Source organism: Puma concolor, chromosome E3 (assembly GCF_028749965.1).
Source record: "Puma concolor isolate L17-30 chromosome E3, mPumCon1.1.hap2, whole genome shotgun sequence".
NCBI lineage: Eukaryota > Metazoa > Chordata > Mammalia > Carnivora > Felidae > Puma > Puma concolor.
The window spans coordinates 7600486-7622916 of NC_141682.1; the positions used below are offsets into that span (position 1 = coordinate 7600486).

At 48.5% G+C, this 22431-nt stretch overlaps 2 protein-coding genes across 2 annotated transcripts; one reads left to right on the forward strand and one right to left on the reverse strand.

The window, feature by feature from the left end:
- The first annotated feature begins 304 nt into the window (after nucleotides 1-304).
- MBLAC1 (metallo-beta-lactamase domain containing 1) lies at nucleotides 305-1414 on the forward strand. The gene has a single exon (XM_025923387.2). It carries the CDS (start codon nucleotides 440-442, stop codon nucleotides 1190-1192), a length of 753 nt encoding a protein of 250 aa, XP_025779172.2. The 5' UTR covers nucleotides 305-439; the 3' UTR covers nucleotides 1193-1414.
- A 3822-nt stretch (nucleotides 1415-5236) lies between these two features.
- LOC112860105 (paired immunoglobulin-like type 2 receptor beta) lies at nucleotides 5237-16792 on the reverse strand. Its single transcript, XM_086692087.1, has 4 exons — nucleotides 16184-16792; nucleotides 15472-15861; nucleotides 9272-9433; nucleotides 5237-5580 (listed from the first exon to the last, which is right to left on the reverse strand). The coding sequence occupies exons 1-4, from the start codon at nucleotides 16236-16238 to the stop codon at nucleotides 5576-5578; spliced, it is 612 nt and encodes a 203-aa protein (XP_086548213.1). The 5' UTR covers nucleotides 16239-16792; the 3' UTR covers nucleotides 5237-5575.
- Between the last annotated feature and the right edge of the window lie 5639 nt (nucleotides 16793-22431).

Consider the following 22431-nt stretch of genomic DNA (forward strand, 5'->3'; position numbering starts at 1 on the left):
CGGCCACCATACTCTGGGCTTACGGGAGCTCGCTGGGGACAAAATCCCTCACGCTTTTCCGAGGGCCGGTGTCCCCACAGAGAGGCGAGAATTAAGAGAAGCGGTGAAACTAAGTCCAAGACAGGGAACGGCTCCGGTTAGAATGAGGGGAATAAAGAGGATATCCTTAGGGGAGTGATGGGTGGGGACCTACCGCATAGGAGCGTGACGACGGCGGAAGACACTGAGGGACTGGCAGGAGAGCTCACCCTAAGGGATGACTGGACGATACCATCTACGGGAGGGGGTTGGGGCGATACCACCTTAAGGGTGCGAGGGGGCGTGGCAAAGAACTGAGACTTGGAAGGTGCCACGCGGCAGAGGCAGGCGCGTGTGGGAACCCGAAGGGACTGGACAGTCCCCCATAGCCCCACTTTCCTTCCCCAGCCGTCCTTCTGCCATGACCGGTCTAGTGCAGACCGAGCCGCTGCTCGGGGAGCCGCCTCTGCTGGTGCGCGGCGACCCCTACTCGGTGGTGGTCCTTCTGCAGGGCTATGCGGAGCCCGAGGGGGTGGGCGAAGCGGTGCGCGCCGACGGATCCGTGACCTTGGTGCTGCCTCAGGCCTGGGGCCCGGCTTCCAGCCACCGAGGGTCCCTGCCCGAGGGCGGCGGGGCGAAGACCGCCCTGGAGGAGGCGGCCCGTGGTCCCATCCTCGTAGACACCGGGGGCCCTTGGGCCCGGGACACACTCCTGGGGGCCCTGGCGCGGCAGGGCGTGGCCCCCAGAGACGTGACTCTGGTGGTGGGCACCCATGGACACTCGGATCACATCGGGAACTTGGGGCTGTTTCCCGGGGCGGCTCTGCTGGTCTCTCACGACTTCTGCCTCCCCGGGGGCCGCTACTTCCCCCACGGGCTAGGTGAGGAGCGGCCCCTGCGGCTGGGGCCAGGGCTCGAGGTGTGGGCCACGCCGGGCCATGGGGGCCAGCGGGACGTGAGCGTAGTGGTGGCGGGCACGGTCTTGGGCACCGTGGTGGTGGCGGGCGATGTGTTTGAACGCAGTGGAGACGAAGACTCGTGGCAAGCGCTGAGCGAAGACCCGGTGGCCCAGGAACGGAGCCGGAAGAGGGTCCTAGGCACAGCGGACGTGGTTGTGCCTGGTCACGGAGCCCCCTTTAGGGTGGTCAGGGAAGCCCCTCAACCACCGAACTGACGTCCAGGAGAACAGAGGACCCAGTCGGCTGAGTCGGAGGAATCAGGGGTGATGGCTTCCAGCTGTCGCAAGAAGCTGGTTTTCCAGCAAGGACAGTCACCGATATCACTGCAACCAAACTAGGACCAAGCACTGACTCAGCCGTGTGCCACCTCTTTGGGCCTCCGTAAAATGGGAGAGTGTTCTTGGGAGAGTCGTCCAAAATAAAAATAGAAAACTGTATGGAAAATCGTACGGCCCTCATGTAAATGCGAATCATTAATAATGACAATCCTGAAATTTGGTAGTTAGCAGCTGCATCAGGGGGACACTTTGGCCAATTGCTTATTTCTCATAAGATAGAGATTTGCTGTGAAGGTGCAGGGCATATAAGTAACACCTTAGTCATGTGATTATCATCCATCTGTTCAAGGAATATTTAACAACCTGCAATGTTTCAAACACTGCCCTAGGTCATGGGGATGCAACAGTGAGCAAGCTAGACAAACTCCCTGTCCCTTATGGAGATTACATTCTAGAGACAAAGACAAGTAAACAACAATAATAGTAAACCAAATAATTACAGATTGTGAATAGTGACATGAAAGAAAAGGAGGGCAAAGGGCATGGAGTGCCAAGATGGGAAAATGACCTCTTTTATTTAAGGTCGTCAGGAAGAGCCTCTGAGGAGATGATGTTTGATCAGGGAACCAAATGAGAAGAAAGCCAGCCATATGAGGATCTGGCAGTTGTGCATTCCAGGCACAGGAACAGCAGGTATAAAGGTCCTGAGGCAGGACAGCTTGACCTGCTTGAGTAGCAAGACTATGGGGTTAGAATGTAGAGTGCCAAGGAAGAGTGGCAACAAATGAGGACAAAGAATTAGGCCAGGCCATCATGGACCATGGTTAAGGGTTTGGATTTATACTGAGAGAGAAGCCTTTGGCTTTTGAGCAGGCTAATGACTTGGCCTCATTTATGTTTTAAAGTAACTACTCTTGTTCTACTAATTCTAAAGTTCTACTCTGAGTGGAGAAGTGGTCAGAGTAGGGCAAGAATAGAATCAGCTGGACTGGTTAGGAAACTACTGTAGTCTTTCGGGCAAGAGAAGTTAGTGGCACCTGCTCTTCTCCCAGAAATGCTGTTCTGGCTGTGGCCCTCTTTACAGCTGTGCCCCAGGCCCTCCATCCACACAGTGTCAGAACCCACAGAAACACTCGGGGTGGCGCAGATGAAGGAGAGGAGCAAGTCTACCTTGTTGCGGATGATGAGACACCCTGGGTGGATGCTGTGGCGGCAGGGCCAGACTGAGGGTTATTTTCCAGGCATCCACAAAGGCTAGGTGGAGGTCACCAAAGGCAGCTCAGAGGAGCTGGTTAACCTAGAGGGTGAACCAGTACCTGCCATACATAGACTCGTAGTTGGTGTTGACCAGTTTGATGACCACAAGAGTGCACAGTTCCCAGGCCAACGGTGCAGCCACAGCTGCCCAGATCCCTGCCAGTCATCAGATAAAGATAAATGAAGTGAAGGTGGCGATGTGGGCACCCAGCCTCAGAACTATCATGGTGTGGGGGCCCCTGGCCAGGTTCCCCACCTTCTGGGCCACAGAGTGCGGGGAGGCCACTGGTGTGCGGAGGGAGTGTAGGGGCCAGCTGTGTGCTCACCAATGCAGCACTGTGCCCTGAGTGATCTCCATGGCCCCATCTGATATGTGTAGTGTAGATCCAATAGCTTCAGGGCTATGAGGGGGATGAAAAGGAGGGGATGGGGGTTATAGAGAACTATGCCCTTTCAACTTGTACAAATAAAAATTCCAATCCCGACTTACTTTCCATAACATGGTACTCTTGCCCATGATTCTGGTCTGGTCATCTAGAGCCAACACATCTCTTTGGCCACACTGACTGTCTCCACAATGGACAGGTCACCTAAGCTAGTCCAGGCTTGGTCATCTTAGGGGTTTTGCTGGAGCTAGTGGAAAAGAAAAGTCAAGTTCTTTCCTGAAAGACTGACATGGGAGATGTATGGAAGTGTAGAATCACTATATTTACATACATCACTATATGAAGTGATGCTACACTGAAGCTAATGCTACACTGTATGTTCACTTACTGGAATTTAAACAAAAACTTAAAAAACAAAAAACAAAAACACCACACTGACCTGAGAGGATAGGTCATTTGCCGCTCTGTGGGAAGAGCCCATGGCTCTGGGGCCAAGTGGAGGCTGAGAATGAAGCTGAACTGTAGGGGGCAGAAATGAGCAGTTATGAGAAATAGACCCCGGGGAGAAATCTGAGTGCCGAATTCAAGCCAGATCCGCTGCTGAACTCTCTTGTGTAAATTCTTAGGGAAACTTGACCCATATGATTAGATACTTGTACTTGCAAATATTCAGTGGCTCCACATCGCACACTTTCTCGTCCAGTCATCTCTGAGACAAACTTTCCCTGCTCCAGTTTGGCAGGACTGCCTGCTTCCTTCCAGACTCCTCTACTCCTTCTCTCCTGCAGCCCTTTGATCCTGCTCTATTCCTGCTGGCCTCCCTCTGTTCTGTACCATCCATCGATCCAGGCTCAACTCAGCTCATCTACAGAAAAACCTCCCCTGATTTTTCCAGCTCTTCTTTAAACTCTTGCAGTGCATTCTCTGTATTATTCACTTAACATTAGATATACCCAGTGTTGATAATTTTTTCTGGAAATGTCCTCTCCTCATTGTGCCCTTTGAGAGCAGAAACTAAGGAAAAAACAAAAAAACAAAAAAACTTCTCCGAATGCTCCAGAGCTTGTGTTATGCCTACAAATGCCATGTAATAGACACATGCTATTTTTCTCAGCTCTGACTCCTTGCCCAGGACTTCAGGGTCTGTCTCTGCCTATTCTCTGGAGAAGTTCCAGTATCCTGTGCACTCTGCGAACAAAGGGGTGCCACTCAGAGCCCTCCTGTTCACCTCCTCCTATATGAAGCTCCAGGTGTCTTGCCAGAGGGCTTTGGGGCCGGGATCCCAGGGTGGTATGGGAGTTGATGGATCAAAGCTGTAGGAGGGAGAAAAACAGAACAAGCTAAATAACGGGAAGCTCCCCAAAGCAAGGCTGCAGGAACCAGCCTGTCTGAGGACAAATAAGCCAGGATGCAGCCAAAGGGCCTGCCCCCACCAGCCCATCTTGGGGCCTGTCCCATGGTGGGGAAAGAAGGCTCAAAGTGTTCTCAGGAGGCTGGAAGTGTCCCCCATGACAATGAAGCCTCCAGTGACCTGGACCTGGAGCAACTCCTGGAAGATGTTGGAGAAGAGCCGGAGCAGCTGGAGGAGCCACAGTGTGGAGATGACCCTGGGGAGTTCACCACGACCTTCTTTGAGGAATAGCTGTGTGCTCCTGCCTCACCCGCTTCCACAGGAGCAGCAGAGAGAGCCCCTCAGAGGGTCCCTGAGAAGCTACTAAGTGTGGGGTTTGTTCCTCGGCTACAGGCCAATTGGCTAAAGTCACGGCTCTGCAGTTTATGTGTTAATAAAACAGGTTACCGGCTTAAGTGGTTCCATTCGTCTCTAACCACATGCTTCCCTTGGCTTCTCTCCCCGTTCCCACCCCCCCCCCCCCCCCCCCCCGGTCCCTGTGGCATGTCCCTGTTTCTGGTGGGAGGCCGGCACAGTACAGGGATCTGGGAAGGCAGTGAGACCCAAGTCCTGGGAGGAGGCCATCGAGAAGGGCAGGTCTGGGTTCAGACCTGGCTCAGCCACTTACTAGGTGTGTGGCCTTGAGAAAAGCACTAACCATTCTGGGTCTTCTCTTCACACCTCCGGTGAGTGCATCCAGGACTGTATAAGGTTGTTGGTGATGCTTACATGAGTGATGCACTTAACGCGGTACATGTTATGGTAGCAGAAGTAGAATGGTTAGATAAGGGGGCAGAATCTGGGCTCTGGGCTGGCTGCCAGTGTTTGGTGTCCCCCACCTGGCCTGAAGGCAGTCACTGAACACCAGCCCTGGAGGAGGGATCTTGGGTGTGAGCTACTTTTACAGCTCATTTTTGGCGAGAAGGAAAAGACAGAAGATGCCATCAGTTTCTCCTTAAGTGCCTTAAGGCAAATCCTACTAGTACTTTTATTTTTGTGGGCAAGGGCTGGGCAGTTGAAGAGGGAATGGAAGCAGATGGCTCTGTTTCTCTCTGGTCCTTGGTGGCCTTCCACACCCACTGGCTTTTGTCTGTGTCTGGTCAGGGTTATTACTAGAAGCTGTGACCCTCTGTGCAGCTTAGTCTCAGGGAGTCCCCATTCAGTCCTGCTCACACTGGGCCTTTCCGATAGAGTACAAGGTCTCCTGCGGGCTCTCCTTGGGAGGGGTGCAGAGAGGAGCTGGAGAGGGTGAAGGAGGCATAGAGGATGCTGCTGTCATCCTGCACTTCATCCTGGGGAGAAAGAAGGAAAAGGCGGTAGACAGCGGAAGGGGAGTGGCGGCTGTTTCCCCTCCCTCCCTCCCCCTGCCGAACCTCAGGGCTGGAATGGGTGTCTGTGCTGCAGCCAGTTCCTCTCCATCCTCTGCCACTGAAACCTCTGATGTCCCCCTGCCACCATCTCCCCTCCTGTCCTTCTGAGTCTGTCTACAGCGTTTCCCAAGGATCAGCCCCTGGTTCACAGACATCCCCTCCACCACCCAACACTATCCTGGGAGGTCCCATCATCGACAGGGACAGCCCTCTGAACACACGGGACTCCTATGTCTCCCCAACTCTAGTGACCTCCACTCCACTCAGCCATACCCTGGACTCCTTTTTATCCCTGGGATTGAGAACTCTGAAATATTAAATGCCAGCATCATTTTTATGCTACAACTTTCCTTCCAGCTCTCTTTTATCATCAGCCTGTTTGGTATATCTGTGTTTTGACCCCCTGAACTCTTGTCCCTTAATAATCCACTTTCTTTTGGGCTGTCCAAGCTCCCTGCTCATCCTCTGCTCTCTACTCCTGCCCTTTCACTAGCTCCTTGACCGCCTGTGTTCCTCTGTCCTTATGCCACACTTAGCTGACACAGCTCTAATTCTGGATGTGGCTGATGGCAGAGAATGCTATTAGCTTACCTAATATCCATTCATTTCTTCTTATTCAGCTACAGAACCTTGATTTTATTTGGGGTGGCAGTGTGCTGCCCTACTGACAGATGTGGGACATAGTACATCCTAGCCAGTAAGATTCAAGGGGAAGTTGTTGGTAGGGTTTTCAGGAAGACTCTTTAAAATGAGGACAGACAGCTGTGGCATAGTCTTTTTTTTTTTTTTTTTTTTTTCCTTTCTTCCTTCCTCCTGTTTCCTGTCTGGATTCAGAAATAATGGCTGGAGTCTGAGCAGCCATCTTGGATCATGAGGCAACCTTCAGGATAAAAGCCAGTAGCCGTAACAGTGAGCAGGAAGATAGAAGCCTGAGTGCCTAAGGACAGTGTCTTCTGCTATCTGCTTCCTCATCCTTTTATATGAGGGAAAACAATAAACTCAGTCTTATTTAAGCCCTGTTACTTTTGGTCTCTGGTGCCAGCAGGTGAACGTAACTCCTAATGAACAAGTCCCAGAGGGTTCTAACCTGCATGAGGAAAAACATGAGGCGATGCCTTTACAGAGTTTATGGCTTCTCATCTGAGTTGAATCCTTAAATACTGTCTTCTATATCCTCAGTGACTATGTCATGTTTTTCTTCATCTCCAACCCTCATCCTCACTCTAGAGACAACCACTGTGATTTTTTCCTCTGCAGAATTAAAAACAATTTGTATATATTTGAGTTTATAAATATTTTTATTCATGGCTCTTAGGTTTTATGTTATATTTAGGGAGATCACCTCTACTCCATGGTTATAAAATAGTCTCACGTGCTTTATTCTGATGCTAGGGTTCTTCCCCTCCCCCCCATGCCGTCCACCCCCCATTTAACTCTTTGATTGATCTCCATGGAATTTATTTTGGTGCAAATTATGAGATAACATTTTCTCAGATGGCTGCTCAATTGTTCCATCACCATGTATTGAATTACTCATCTTTCCCCATTGATTAGAAATGCCAGTTTTTAACCTAATAAATTCCTGAATATATTTTGACCTATTTTGTCCTGCCTATATTTGGGCTTTTCTCTTTTAATACATTGGTTTATCTGTGTATGAATATGACAACATCGAATCATTTTAATTATTGCAGCTTAATAATTACAAGTGCTAGTGCTCACATAGTCCTTATTCTGTGCCAGGATCTGTTCTCAATGAATTACATTTAATTGTCATGACAACCCCCAGGGTGAGTACTATTATTATTCTCATTTTACTGATGAGTAAGTTGAGGCACAGAGTAATACAACCATTGCACTAGAGTTTCCCCAGCCAGGATTTGAGTGCAGGCAGTCTAGATTCTATGCTGCTCACCTCTGTGCTTTAATATCTGATAGGACTAATCTCCTCTCACTGAAATCTTTCTCTAGAGGAATTTCAAATCAGTATTGGAGGGTATTGGGGTGTAAATAATTAATGCCTTTAGCCCTGTCCTCTTTTTTTTAATTAAAAGTTTTTTTATTTTAGGGGTGGGAGGGGCAGAGGGAGAGAGAGAGAGAAAGAGAGAGAGAGAAAGAGAGAGAGAGAAAGAGAGAGAGAGAAAGAGAGAGAGAGAGAGAGGGAGAGAATCTTAAGCAGCCTCCATGCTCAGTGCAGAACCCAACACAGGGCTTGAACCCACAACCCCAAGACCATGACCTAAGCTGAAACCAAGAGTGGGACGATCAGCTGATTGAGCCACCCAGGTACCCCTAGCCCTGTCCTTATAGGTGTAAATGCATACACTCAAATTTCTGATGAACATCTCTGCTCAGATGCCACACAGGTATGTCTAACATGTCTCAAGCTAAAGAAGCATTGTTCTCCCCACAACATGGTCTTTGAACTCCTGAGTTCTCTAATTTGCTTGCTGGTTTCACCCAAGTTCTTCCCACTCCCTTGCCCCTACACCAGCCTGATCACCAAGCCTTACCGGTTTTCTCTCTTGAACTCTTCCAGGGTCTGGCTCTATCCCTCCACCCACACTGCCACTGCATTAGATTGGCCTGGCCCACCTCTGGCACCTCTACCCCATACTTATGTATCTGCATGAACTGTTTCATGTTGCCTCTGGGAGCAGAGGCTCTTGGGTGTGATTTACGAGGTTCTCTTCTCCCATCTCCAGCCTCCTCCACAGCACGGAACTGCTTAGAGTTCCCCCACTGCTTTCCCGTACCTGCGTGGACAGTGATGTCTTCACCACCCTCACCACTTGCCTGGCTAATTCTCTTATACTCTTTGAGACTTTTTGTAGTGTCACTTCCTATGGGAAGCTCTCTGTGATTCACCTCCAATGTCCTAGACTACCACAGTTCTTTCCAAATGAGGTAGTCACCCCCTTTCCTCTCCCTCTTCCACTGAGTTCCTTGAAAGCAGGACCTACCCTTTATTTACATTTGTGTCTCCAATTGTAAGCCAGACCCTGGGGGTGCCTGGGTGGCTCAGTTGGTTAAGCATCTGACTTTGGCTCAGGTTATGATCTCATGGTTTGTGAGTTCAAGCCCTGCATCGGCCTCTGTGCTGACAGCTTGGAGCCTGGAGCCTGCTTTGGATTCTGTGTCTCCCTCTCTCTCTGCCCCTTCCCCACTTGTGCTGTTTCTCTCTCAAAATTAAATGAGTATTAAAAAAAATTATAAGCCAGACCCTGGAAGATAGGCCTTCAACCAACGCTTGCTGAGCTGAACCAACTTCCTTTCCCTTCTGCTCTCTTCTTACTCTTCCCAAGGCTGACCCTCCCCTCCCCACGAACCAAAAGGTAAGAATTGATGGGAAATGATTAAGTTAAGAGACAAAAACTATAAAATGATCAGATTTGTGGGGAGGGATTGGTCTGGAGCAGTGGTTCTCAAACTGGATCACACACGGACACCACTTGATAAGACCTTGAGAAATGCAGATTCCCAAACCCAGACCTAGATACCTGCAGGGATCTGCATTTTCTAACCTGCACCTGCGGTCATTCTGAGGCGGGTGGGTTCTGAGAATCACTCCAGTTGGGAAGGTTGGTGGGGAGCATGGCCCAGAAAAACTTACCTTTGCTTCTCTTCCACCAGAGGTAGACAACCAGCCCCAAAATTGCAGTTTTGAACACAGCAATGGGCAGTGCCACCTTGACCATGGTTTCCATATTCATGTCCCTTGTGGTGGTGGTGACAGTGGTGGTAGGGCCCTTGGTGATTGTGGTCATCTGGGCAGCTGAGAAGACACGAGAATTTAGCAGATTCCCCCTCAGAGGCCTGGAGGTATCTGGATGAAACTTAAATCTTGTTCCCTAATGTGGGGAATATTGGGGGTGGGGAGCAACTCTCTGAAGCTCTCACACAGGATGGGGGTGATGAATCCACATCACTCAGTTTAAATCCTGACTCTACCTCTGATCAGTGGTGTGACCTCAGAACCTCATTTCATCCCTGACAAACAGGGATCACTAAATCCACAGGAACAAAAAATACTTTTTATTGTAAAATATACATAACAAGACTTACCATTTTAGCCATATGTAAGTGTACAGTTAAGTGGCATTAAATTTCTTCATGTTCTTGTACAACTATCACTGCTATCCTTCTCCAGAAGTTTTTAATTTTCCCAAAATGAAACTCTGTGTATCCGTTAGACACTCCTTACCCCCTGGCCCCACCACTGGCATCCACTGTTCTGTAGATGCTGCTTTTAGACAACAGGCTTGATAAATGGAAACTGATCAAGGCAAAATGACCCACATGGACTCCCTGGCTGAATCCAGACAGACCCATCAGGTGACCTCAAAATATCCATAGGCCCTAACTGACCAATGGGCTACATACAACCAGGCACAATGACCAAAAAAAGGGAAAATTCCATATATCATCACACCTCCTCACCTTCCCCGCTTTTAAAACAGCTCCTACCCGTTGCCTTGCTGCAGACAACTTTTCTTCTTCTATCCTGCCTGCTGCTCCCTTTCACTGTAGTCAATAAAACTTCTGTCACCTTTGTTCTGCCTTGGGTGAATCCTTCACCTGCCTGGGCCACATACTTCCACCGATCATCCCCCCACATTTGGGAGCCCCCATCTGATCGAAGAGACACCATGTTTTAGTCTGTCTACGATTTTGACTACTCTAGGGACCAACCTCTTACAAGTGAAATCAAACAGTATTTGTCCTTTTTCAGGATTGTTCTAATCAATGAGAAAACATCTGTAAAGCACCTCTAATTTATATTGGAATGTATTAAAAATTTTTTTAATGTTTTATTTATTTTTGAGGGAGAGAGAGAGAGACAGAGTACGAGCAGGGGAGGGTCAGAGAGAGGGAAAAACAGAATCCAAGGAAGTCTCCAGGCTCTGAGCTGTCAGCACAGAGCCCGACACGGGGCTCAAACTCACGAGCCATGAAATCATGACCTGCGCCAAAGTCAGACACTTAACCGACTGAGCCACCCAGGCGCTCCTGGAATGTATTTTTAAGGCTAAATTAATATTTAAGACTTACAAACAGATTGTACCTTCTTTTAATGGACCATTAAAAAATTGATCAAATCCAAAGGAAAAAAATCCCATTTGAATAAAATCTTCAGGTTAGTGGGGACCAAATTCACTATTCACTCTTATTAGAAATGAAGAGTAAAAGGGTAAAATACCATTCCTCAGTTGAGAATTTAAAAATTTAAAAATTTCTTAATCAGGGGCGCCTGGGTGGCTCAGTTGGTTAAGCGTCCGACTTCAGCTCAGGTCATGATCTCACGGTTCGTGGGTTCGAGCCCGGCGTTGGGCTTTGTGCTGACAGCTCAGAGCCTGGAGCCTGCTTCGGATTCTGTGTCTCCCTCTCCCTCTGTCACTCCCCCGCTCATTCTCTCTCTCTCTCAAAAATAAACATTAAAAAAATTAAAAATTACTTAATCAAAGAAACATATAGAAGATAACAATTACTTAATCAAAGAAACTGCCATGCTAGATAATATAAAAACAATATTAATGCATATAAATGCTAAAGCTACACCCAAAGTTAAATTTATAGCATTAAATACTTCCATTATTTTAAATATGGAGACATTTTTTAAATGAATGAAATAGTTCCCAAAGAAAAAATAGCAAAAACAGAGAGAAGCTGGCCTTCTCTGAGAAGGAAACAGAGGAAGAATGTAATGAGAAGCTATGTAGGAGTAAATTTATGGGAAACAGGACGGCATTAGGTGTAATAAATGTGGGCAGTGGTTATTTAGGGAAAAAACAAACAGGCAAACAGATGAAATTTTTCCAAACCTAACAACAAAAAAGTGTTGAAACTATGAGTTAGTGTATGCTCCACTATAGACTGATAAATCTAAAAACCTCTCGGAAGTGGATGATTTTATAAAACAAACAAAACATTTAAAAAATACGTTTAAGATGGGGGGGTGCCTGGGTGGCTTAGTTGGTTAAGCGTCTGACTTTGGCTCAGGTCATGATCTTGCGGTTTGTGAGTGTGAGCCCCATGTTGGGCTCTGTGCTGACAGCTCAGAGCCTGGAGCTGCTTCGGATCCTATATCCCCCTCTCTGTCTGCCCTCCCCTGCTCATGCTCTGTCTCTCAAAAATAAATAAATAAATAAAATAAATAAATGTTAAAAAGATATGTTTAAGAAATAGCATAAAAACTTTAACTCATGACTAGTCAGAGATGAAATTAAGAACACTATTAATTCCCTTTTATAAAGATTCTAAGCTCAGGAAGTTTTATGGGTAAACTCTTGGAAAAAGTCAAGGAACAGATAATTCCTAAACAGAAGGTTTCAGAACACAGAGAAATGGAAAACTTTGAAACTCTTTTTTAAAATTTTTTAAATTAAAAAAAATATTTTAAGTTTATTTATTTTGAGACAGACAAAGACAGAGTGAGTGGGGGAGGGGCAGAGGGAGAGGAAGAGAGAGAGAAAATCCCATGGAGGCTCCACACTGTCAGCACAGAGCCTGATGTGGGGCTTGAACTCAGGAAACCGTGAGATCATGACTTGAGCCGAAACCAAGAGTCAGATGCTTACCCCATTGAGCCACCCTGGCCCCCCTCAACTTTTTTTATTTGAGAGAGAGAGAGAGAGAGAGAGAGAGAGAGAGAGAGGGAGACAGAGAGAGAGAGAGAGAGAAACTCTTAAGCAGGTTCCACACTCAGCATGAAGTCTGATATGGGGCTCAACGCAGGGCTAGATCCCAAGACCCTGGGATCCTGACCTAAGTCCAAATCAAAATTTGGAAGCTCAACCAGCTGAGCCACCCTGGTGCCCCAAATTTTGCAATCCTATGTCACTTTGCAAATCTAAATCTTGTAATATGAGAATGCTGAGGTTATTCTCAATACTTTTTAAAAATGCAGATTAAAATAAGCCATTGGGGGTGTTGTTTACTTGCTTGTTTTTACTGATCCAAGTAGAGGGACCCACACAGTATTGGCACTACAGGAATATGGATAGGTTGGCATTGCATTTGGGAAGATGTATCAAAATGCAAAATGCCCAGGCATGCCCTTTGACCCAGTAATTTCAGTGCTAGGAATTTATCCTGTGGAAATACTGGACAAGTCTTCAAAGGCCTGTGTTTAAGGGTGCTCTTTGCAGCTTTGTGTTGTGTCAACAACCTAAATGTCTTTTTTTTTTTAAACTTTATTTATTTTTGAGAGAGAGAGAGAGAGAGAGAGAGAGAGAGAAAAGGTGTGAGTGGGGGAGGGGCAGAGAGTGAGGGAGAGGAAGAGAATCCCAAACAGGCTCCACACTGTCAGAACACAGCCTGACACAGGGCTCAAACCCACGAACCCTGAGATCATGGCCTGATCCGAAGTTGGGCCCTCACCTGGCTGAGCCACCCAGGCACCCCCAACCTAAATGTCTTTATTTGTTTTTTTATTTTTTATTTAAAAAAAAAATTTTTTTTTAACGTTTATTTATTTTTGAGACAGAGAGAGACAGAGCATGAACGGGGGAGGGGCAGAGAGAGGGAGACACAGAATCTGAAACAGGCTCCAGGCTCTGAGCTGTCAGCACAGAGCCCGACGCGGGGCTCGAACTCACAGACCGCGAGATCATGACCTGAGCCGAAGCCGGCTGCTTAACCGACTGCGCCACCCAGGCGCCCCCTAAATGTCTTTAAATAGGAAATTGAATAAGTACATTTTGATACATTACCGCAAGGGGACGCCCTGCAGCCTTTTTTAAAAAGGCATAACTGGGGGCATTGGGTGACTCAGTCACTTAAGCCTCACACTCTTGATTTCAGCTCAGGTCAGGATGTCATGGTCGGTCCTGAGATCAAGCGCCATGTCGGACTCCATGCTGAGTGTGGAACTTGCTCAGGGTTCTCTTTCTCCTTCTCTCCGCCCCTTCCCCGCTCACACTCTTTATCTCAAAATAAATAAACATTAAAAACACATTTCTTTTTATTACTTTCCTATATTTTTTAATATGAGCATGAATATCCAATTAATTGTATTAATTGAAAAATTATTTTATTGGGGTGCCTGGGTGGCTCAGTCGGTTAACCTTCCGACTTTGGTTCAGGTCATGATCTCACGGTTCATGGGTTTGAGCCCCATATGGGGCTCTGTGCTGACAGCTCACAGCCTGCAGCCTGCTTCAGATTCTGTGTTTCCCTCTCTCTCTGCCCCTCCCCTGCTTACACTCTCTCTCTCTCAAAACGAAATAAACATTAAAAAAAATTTTTTTAAAGAAAAATTAATTTATTGATGAAAAATTCATAGTAAATGTGACCGAACTGAGAAATGAGGAAAGTTAGGAGGATCAGGGAAGGAGGATGAGGGGTCTGGGGAGAGGGAAACCTCTCAAAAAAGGCCATTTAAGGGAATATGGAGGAGGTGCCAGAAATAGAAATCCAACGCTGTCTTGCTAAATTCAGGTTGTGAGCCACTTTCTATTTGCTCTTAAACCAGCACGGTGGCCAGATGGGACAGTGGTTTACCAAGGGTGGGGGCACGGAGAGTGTCCTTCCACCCAGGAGCAGTGATACGTTGTTAGAATTGTCAGTGCAAGTGATTATAAAGAGCAGACCTGGGGTTTTTAGTTTTTAAGGAATTTTCTACAGATAATATTCTACAGACAGTGCATCCCCTAGTGCCTGCTCCTGGGAAGGGCTCCCTCCCCAACCGCTCTGGAGACCGACAAACCTAGGTTCAAGTTTCCAAGGCCTGCTGGGTAACATGGGAAGATCTGCTGCTGTAACACATCCCGTTCCTGGGTTCAAATAGGTGAAGACAACAATAGGATCAGGTCAGCTGTGAAGCTGAGCAGCTACTAGGTTAAGAGTGGAGGCTCAGGGGTGAAACGGGGTTCAAGTCCTGCCTGCGCCATGAGTGTGGCTCTGGGCAGGCGTTTAGGCTCTTTGGGCCTCAGTTTCCCTATCTGTAACAGGAAGATAAGAGCAGTGCCTACTGTCGCACTGGGAAGGTTGTTAACCAGGGTGACGTACACCTAGTTGTTCAACCTGACACAGTGCATGGTAAGCGGCAGCCGCCATATTTCTGCTGTAGATGGCATGTCTCAAAGGCCAGGATGGAGGAGCAAGATCTGAGTGGACAATGGGGACAGTGCAGGCAGAGGTGGGGACCAGGGGTGGGGGGAAGCAAGGAGGGTAAAGAGGATGGAGGCAGGGGAAGAGGGGGATGGGAAAGGAGAGGAGGGAAGGGGCTGGGGCAGGGAGCATCGTGGGCCAGGTTCCGAGGAGCAGAGCAGGAGAAGACGCAGGGGGTACTGGGAAAAGAGGTAATGGGGTGTGGCCAGGGGACAGGGGTCTTGGGTCATGATTGGGTACCTGCTGTGTGTGCTGGGTTGAGCCCGCGACTGTGGGGAGACACAAGACTGGGGGCTGGCAGGGGCTACTCACAGGGACACAGGACAAAGGGAAGGCAGACCAAGCCCTGAAGAAGTCAAGTCCACCTGGACAGCGTGGGGTGAGGGGAGGGAGGCAAGACTGGAGGCCCAGCTTGAAGCAAGAAGGGAGGATTCCTGGGCAGCCTGGAAGGTGCTGAGGCTGGGGGAGCGGGGTGGGGACTGGCTCCAGAGGGGGCAGTGAGGGGGATGGGCAAGGAAGGCAGCCCAGGTGTGGGGAGATCCAGGAGAAAGAGTAAAGTTGGCAGAGGCCTGGGGAGGGGAGAGGGGTGGGGAGAGGAGTTTGAGAGAAGGGGTAAGCAGGAAGATTGGGGCCTGGGCCAGGCCTGGGGGATGAGGGCACCCTGCAGGGTGGGTGTGGTGGCTGCCGGGCAGCTGGACTCACCACCGGTAATGGTGAGTTTGGTCCCTGGGATGGACTGCCACACCTGTTTGCCGTCTCTTAGCGTTTCCACTCGGACCTGGCAAAAGTACCTATTCTCATCTTCTTTCCGCAGGTTCCGTATACACAGGGTGCCGGAGTTCTGACCCTCTCTCAAGTCCAGGGAGATCCGGTTCTTGTAATCCTTATGGATAAAACGCTGGGTACTGTTGTAGATGAACTCTCCATGGAAGTCTCTCCGTCTGACGGCTATACTCAGTCTGGGATCCTTGGCTAACTCCCAGCAGTGGAAGTAGGAGAAAGAGATGCAGGTGGAACCACCCTCGGGGGCTGAGAGAGACGCTGGTTGGTTGATCCCAAAGTCAGTTTTTGGATTGCATTCTTTTGAGCTGCCTGGAGGAGAGAGAGGAGAGACTTTGAGCCACTGGGAGAGATGAGGACGATAACCCCAGACCTTCTGGCACCCTCACTCACAGAGCACACCAAGTGTGACAGATGGCAGGACTGGCCCTCTGGCCTGGGTGTCCCCCTTGCCGGGCTTGGGGTAGGGAGGAGGGTGAAGGGTTGGGGAGGACCTGGCACCATGGGACCAGCCCGCTGGAGCTGGGAGGCCTGGCCGGCTACCCCAGCAGACCCCTTCTCCAGCTGCCCAGCCACAGCCCTTCCTGGGGACTCCTGGCCCTCGGGGCAGAGCCAGGGTGTCCTGGACACTCACCAGCCTGCAGAGATGCCGGCAGCAGCAGCAGGGACAGCAGCAGGGATGGACCCATGGTCTCACTCTCCTCCCAGGAGAGGAGAAGCCAAGCAGCTCTGTCAAGGCCAGAGGGCAGGCCCTACAGAGGTGCCTCCTCGGGGAGTCCAGAGGAACGTGGAAAGCGTGGATCAGGTTCCTTCGGAAGAGCAAGGGAGGGTGAGCTTCCCCAAACTCGCGGGCCCCCGGAGTACCCAGCACTTCCTTTATCAATCTGGTTTCTTCTTTTTCTACATTGCAAAAGCGCCTCCCTTGTGGTCAGTGCACAGAGAGCCGTGAGAAAGGCCCCCAACTTCTTTCTTCACATGGAGGGCCATAGTTCATGGCCTTTCTTCACATGGCCATGGTTCATGGTTCTTTCTTCACATGGCCACCCCACACCTTGGCCATCTGTGGCCTCGCCTTTTCCATCTCAGCTCCTGGCCACCTCTCCTCAGGAGTCAGTCTCTGTCTCTCCAGCTCTCCTTCTCACTGGCTCTCTGTGCGTCTTCTGGCCTCTGTCTGTCGTCCAGGTGAAGGGGCTGCAGCAGAACCAGCTTTGGCTTTTCCAGCCAGAGGACAGGCAGCCATGAGTCTCTGCCCAGCTAACACCTCCCCAGAGGAAGGAGGAGGGACCCACTGGTGATCAGATGGCCTCGACCCCAGCACCAGGCACCAAGGACACCCAACTTGCACCTGGCCGCTCTCCCTCCCAGCAGGGGTTCCCCTGCCCAGGACCCAGGCCTACCAGGCTCCTTCCCTCCCCTGGTCAGCTCCTTTTGTGCAGTCTCACACCATCCCTGGGGTTAAGAGGTGAGGGTGGGCCTTCTGGAGCCCATGCCTTGACCCACAGGAGGCAAGACTGGATCGGCAGGCCCCTCTGTCCTCCACTCCACAGATGAGGAGATCAAGGGCTCAGAGAAGCCCTGCCTCAGGTCACGTGACTTTCGAGGCCGGTCCAGGACTCAAACTCCAGTCTCGCTGAGTCCACAGAGCCTTCTGCTCCTTCTGGATGCTCCCACCAAGTTGCACCACACAACCTTGGGCCTCGGCTCCCTTCTGGAGGGTAAGCCCCAGGAGGCTGTATTTTTATAATGCTCCTTAGGTCATTCCCTCCACAGCTGTGAGAGCCCTGGTTAATTGGGGGCCTTCCTTGACCGGGGGGGGGGAAATAAGGCCCAGAGTAGTAATAAGTCACCCTCCGGACGGTCCCTGGACCGTCTCCAATCGAGGGCACTGCCAGCCTGTGACTGCTGGTGGGTGGGGACGAGATACTGGGGCTGAGACCATTGGTGACTCTCTGTGCTGGTTTTAGGAGGCTCAGCTCCCTCCCTCCCCAGAATGAGGTTGGCATTGGCTTACTCAGTAGATGGTGGGGATTGGAGAACATGATTTCATCACAGGAAGTGGCCCCATCTTCTGGAGGCCGAAGCAAGAAGACCAGCTTCCTTTCTCAGTTGCTTCCTCAGTCCTAATTTTCCCCCACGCTTCTCCCAGGGCCTTCCAGGCAGCCCCTGCCCTGTCCCTGTGTCTGCATTTCTTGTACTTCCTCCTAGGCCCCAGGAAACAGGTTCTGCATTTTCATGGAATCCCCTTCTCTGAGCCAGGCCCTAAATTTGCCTCATTTTCAGCCCTACAACATTGGGTGGTGGATTTGTTGTTTTTCTATTTTCACCATCAGGAAACTGAGGCACCATCAGGAAGCAGCCTTAATGTCATGGAGTCCACTGGGCTGTGAAAGACATTTGGGTGAATGGTGACAGCTGGAAAGGTGGACAGAAGAGAGGACAAGGGACCGACTGCCTTTTTGGCAGTTCCTCTAGAGGGTGGCCTGCCCTGTCTGAGGGGTGACACCTGAATTTTATCCCCACCTTACCTCCCTGGCTGTGGAACCTGGCTGGACAGTCTCTTCTTTGCCAGGTCACCCAAGGAGGGGGCTGGACCCCACTAGGGGGTGCCCCAGCCCCTTCTGTTGGGCAGCGTGGCATGTTTACTCAACAGGCTCTGGGTCACTTTGGCAGAGTACCTGTCGCCCGGGTGCCTCAGGCCCTGCCTCTCCCATATACGATTTCCCTAGATGCAAGCTGCACATTCCATGCCATGTTCAAGCCCCTGGCCCCAGTGGGATCCCTATGAGACTTGAAATTAGGAGACATGATTTCTGCTCACAGATGGTGTGTGGTCTTTGTGTTTGTTCATTCTCCCTGTCCTGGTAGCATCCTCCCTGTCCTGGATGGGCAGAGCCTAAATGCAGCTTTTTAGCCCAGGGGGTGGCTGTGGGGGAGGGGTCAGGAGTGTGATCAGAAGCAGGGACAGAGTGAGGACTATGAGCTGTGGATCACAATTTGAGAATACGGCCTTAGATCTTCCTCCAAGTTCTACTAAGTTTCTGTTCTCCCTTCTTCATTGGCCACATCTGTCACTGTTCCAGTCCCTTCCCCGTCCATGGCACCTCACCCTGCTCCTCTTTTCCCCCCAAGATCAGGAGTAAAGCAAAGAGGTCTGCTCTCACTGCCCCCATTCATTGTGATGGACATTCTAGCTCATGCAATAAGGCAAGACAAATAGGTAAAATTGTTCTGTGTTTTCTGAGAATCTGTATTTATGTATTTGGCATTCATTCATCACATGGCAATTGTATTAACTTTTTTTTTTTTTTAATTGTCTGCATTCTTGATGCTCTGGCACTTGTGGCCTTGCTGTCTGGGGAGAGATGGCCCCTCCCAAGGCTAGCCTATTCTTAGAACTTGCAAAGGGCTTTCCTAGGAGCATGTCTCTCATATGCAAACTAACCCATGGGGCCCATACTCTAAACCACTTCCTTTATCTAACTTTCACACACCAGGCCAATATTTCTTCTGCCCTGAGTCAACCCTGTGCTGGATTTCAGGCAACTAGCGATAGCAGTTGTAGCCCAAAGCCCACCAATCCTAAGCTGTTTCCCCTTCTTTGCCATGTCTTGCCTGGTGAAAACACGATTAAGTCTGTGGTCTATGCTTTCTGCTTGTTCTTGCCTCTACCTCCTCTAGTGTTTCCCCAGGTGGCCCTCTAATGACATGGCGTTTTCCCTTCTCTTAGGAAATAAAAATTATAGAAAATTTCCTTCAATGGCATTAGCTCTGTGTCATCACTCAGTCACCTCTACAATTAAAATCTTGCATGTACAACAATCAATACAAAATGCATCCAGATTGAAAAGGAAGAAGTAAAACTGTCCTTATTTAAATTTTTTTTTTTTTTCAACGTTTATTTATTTTTGGGACAGAGAGAGACAGAGCATGAACGGGGGAGGGGCAGAGAGAGAGGGAGACACAGAATCGAAAACAGGCTCCAGGCTCTGAGCCATCAGCCCAGAGCCTGACGCGGGGCTCGAACTCACGGACCGCGAGATCGTGACCTGGCTGAAGTCGGACGCTTAACCGATTGCGCCACCCAGGCGCCCCTAAAACTGTCCTTATTTATAGACGACTTGACTGGTTATGTAGAAAATCCAGTGGAATCTACAAAAGAGCTAATAGAGGGGCACCTGGGTGGCTCAGTTGGTTAAGCATCCGACTTCAGCTCAGGTCGTGATCTCACAGTCCGTGAGTTCGAGCCCCGTGTCGGGCTCTGTGCTGACAGCTCAGAGCCTGGAGCCTGCTTTGGATTCTGTGTCTTCCTCTCTTTCTGCCCCTCCCCTGCTCATGCTCTGTCTCTCTCTGTCTCAAAAATAAATAAAAACATTAAAAAAAAAAATCAAAAGAGCTAATAGAGTTACAAGTGATTTAAGCAAGTTTGCAGGATACAAGAGCAATATACAGAAATATTATTGTGTTTTATATGCTAATAACAAAGAATTGGAAATTGAAAATAAAAACATTTATAATAACATCACCAGTATGAAATACTTAGGAGTAAATATGGCAAGATCTGTACATTGATAACCACAAAATTTGCTGAGAGAAATTGAAGAAGACTAATAAATTCTTCTATGAGAGGACTCAATACTATTAAGATGTCAAGTTTCCCCAAATTAATCTGTAGCTTTAACACAATCTTAACCAAAATTCCAGTAGGCTTTTTTGCCGAAACTAACAAGTCAATTCTGAAATTCCTAAAGTGGGGCGCCTGGGTGGCTCAGTCAGTTAAGCGTCTGACTCTTGATCTTGGCTTAGGTCATGCTCGCAGGCTTCATGGAATCAAGCCCTGCGTTGGGCTCTGCACTGACAGAGTGGAGCCTACTTAGGATTCTCTCTCTCTCTCTCTCTCTCTCTCTCTCTCCCTTTCTCTGCCTCTCCCTTGCTTGTGCGCACGCTCTCTCTCTCTCTTTCTCTCCCTCAATGAATAAATAGGCGTGCCTGGGTGGCTCAGTTGGTTAAGCATCCAACTTTTGGTTTCAGCTCAGGTCATGATCTCAGGGTTCACGAGTTCAAGCCCCACACAGGGCTCTGCACTGATGGTGTAGAGCCTGCTTGGGATTCTCTCTCTCCCCCCTTCTCTCTTCCCCTCCCACATCTCTCTCTCTCTCTCTCTCTCAAAATAAATTTAAAAAATAAAACAAACAAACAAACATTAAAAAAAATTTCCCAAAGCAGTTCAAGGACCGAGGCCAACCAAAACAACTTTGAAAATGAAAACAAAGTGGAAGATTTCTGCTATTCGACATCAGGACTTATTATAAAGCAATTGTAATCGAGATGGACAACTAGATAAATGGAAAGAACAGAATACAGAAATAGACGTAGACATATATGGTCAATTAATTCCCCACAAAGGTGCAAAGGTAATTCAGTGGAAATGTGATAGTCTTTAAAAAAATTTTTTTTTAAACGTTTATTCATTTTTGAGAGACAGAGAGAGACCCAGCATGAGTGGGGAAGGGGCAGAGAGAGGGAGACACAGAATACAAGGCAGGCTCTAGGCTCTGAGCCATCAGCACAGAGCCCGACGTGGGGCCCGAACTCACAAACTGCAAGGTCATGACCTGAGCCGAAGTCAGTCACTCAACTGACTGAGCCACCCAGGCACCCCATGAAATGATAGTCTTTTAAACAAATGTACTAAAACTACTAGACCTCCATATGCAAAAACAAACCAAACAAAACAAACAGAAAAAAACCCACAAAAGCCCACAACAACACACGAAACACCATACCTTGATCCATTATACAAAAATTAACTGAAAACGAATGATAGGTTTAAATTTAAGACCTATGGGGTGCCTGGGTGGCACATTCCGTTAAGCGTCAGACTGTTGATATTGGCTCAGGTCATGATCTCACAGTTCGTGAGATTGAGCCCCATGTTGGGCTCTGCACTGACAAAATTTACAAAAATAACTGAAATACAAAATATACAAAAATACAAATACAAAAAATACAAAAATTAACTGAAAACGAATGATGGGTTTAAATTTAAGACCTACGGGGTGCCTGGGTGGCACATTCTGTTAAGCATCAGACTGTTGATATTGGCTCAGGTCATGATCTCACAGTTCGTGAGACTGAGCCCCATGTTGGGCTCTGCACTGACAGCATGGAGCCTGCTTGGGATTCTTTCTCTCCCCCTCTCTCTCTGCCCCACCCCTGCTCATGCATGCATGCTCTCTCTCAAAATAAATAAATAAACTAAAAAATATAAGGCCTAAAATCATATAACTCTAGAAAAAACACAGGAGTAAATGTGACCTTGGGCTAGGCAAAGATTGCTTAGATTCAACAACAAAAGCATGATCCATAAAAAAATATACTAATAAATTGCAGTTTATCAAAACTAAAAATTCTGTTCTTCAAGAGATACTATCAAGAAAATGACGAATAAAAGCTATGGACTGGGACAAAATATTTTCAAATCACATAACTGACAGAAAACCTTCAATTTGATGAAACAAAATCTCAATTAAAAAAATTTTTTTTAAGGTTTGTTCATTTCTCAGAGACAGAGAGACAGACCATGAGCAGGGGAGGGGCAGAGAGAGAGGGAGACACAGAATTTGAAACAGGCTCCAGGGTCTGAGCTGTCAGCACAGAGCCCAATGCGGGGCTCGAACTCACGGACTGCAATATCATGACCTGAGCTGAAGTCGGACGCTTAACTGACTGAGCCACCCAGATGCCCCCAAAATCTTGATTTTAAAGGTGAGCTGAAGACTGGATTAGATGGATTCTTCATTGAAGGAGATATACAGGTAGCAGCACATGAAGAGATGTGTGACATCATTAGTCATTAGGGAAATGGAAATGAAAACCACAATG

Excerpts from the sequence above, each read along its gene's own strand:
- MBLAC1 (XM_025923387.2), top strand. The coding sequence starts at position 440 with ATGACCGGTCTAGTGCAGACCGAGCCGCTGCTCGGGGAGCCGCCTCTG.
- LOC112860105 (XM_086692087.1), bottom strand. The coding sequence starts at position 16,238 with ATGGGTCCATCCCTGCTGCTGTCCCTGCTGCTGCTGCCGGCATCTCTG. Across the intron at positions 15,862-16,183 it reads GCCGGCATCTCTGCAGGCTG|GCAGCTCAAAAGAATGCAAT; the intron begins GTGAGTGTCCAG and ends TCTCTCCTCCAG. Across the intron at positions 9,434-15,471 it reads CAAACTCACCATTACCGGTG|CTGCCCAGATGACCACAATC; the intron begins GTGAGTCCAGCT and ends GTGTCTTCTCAG.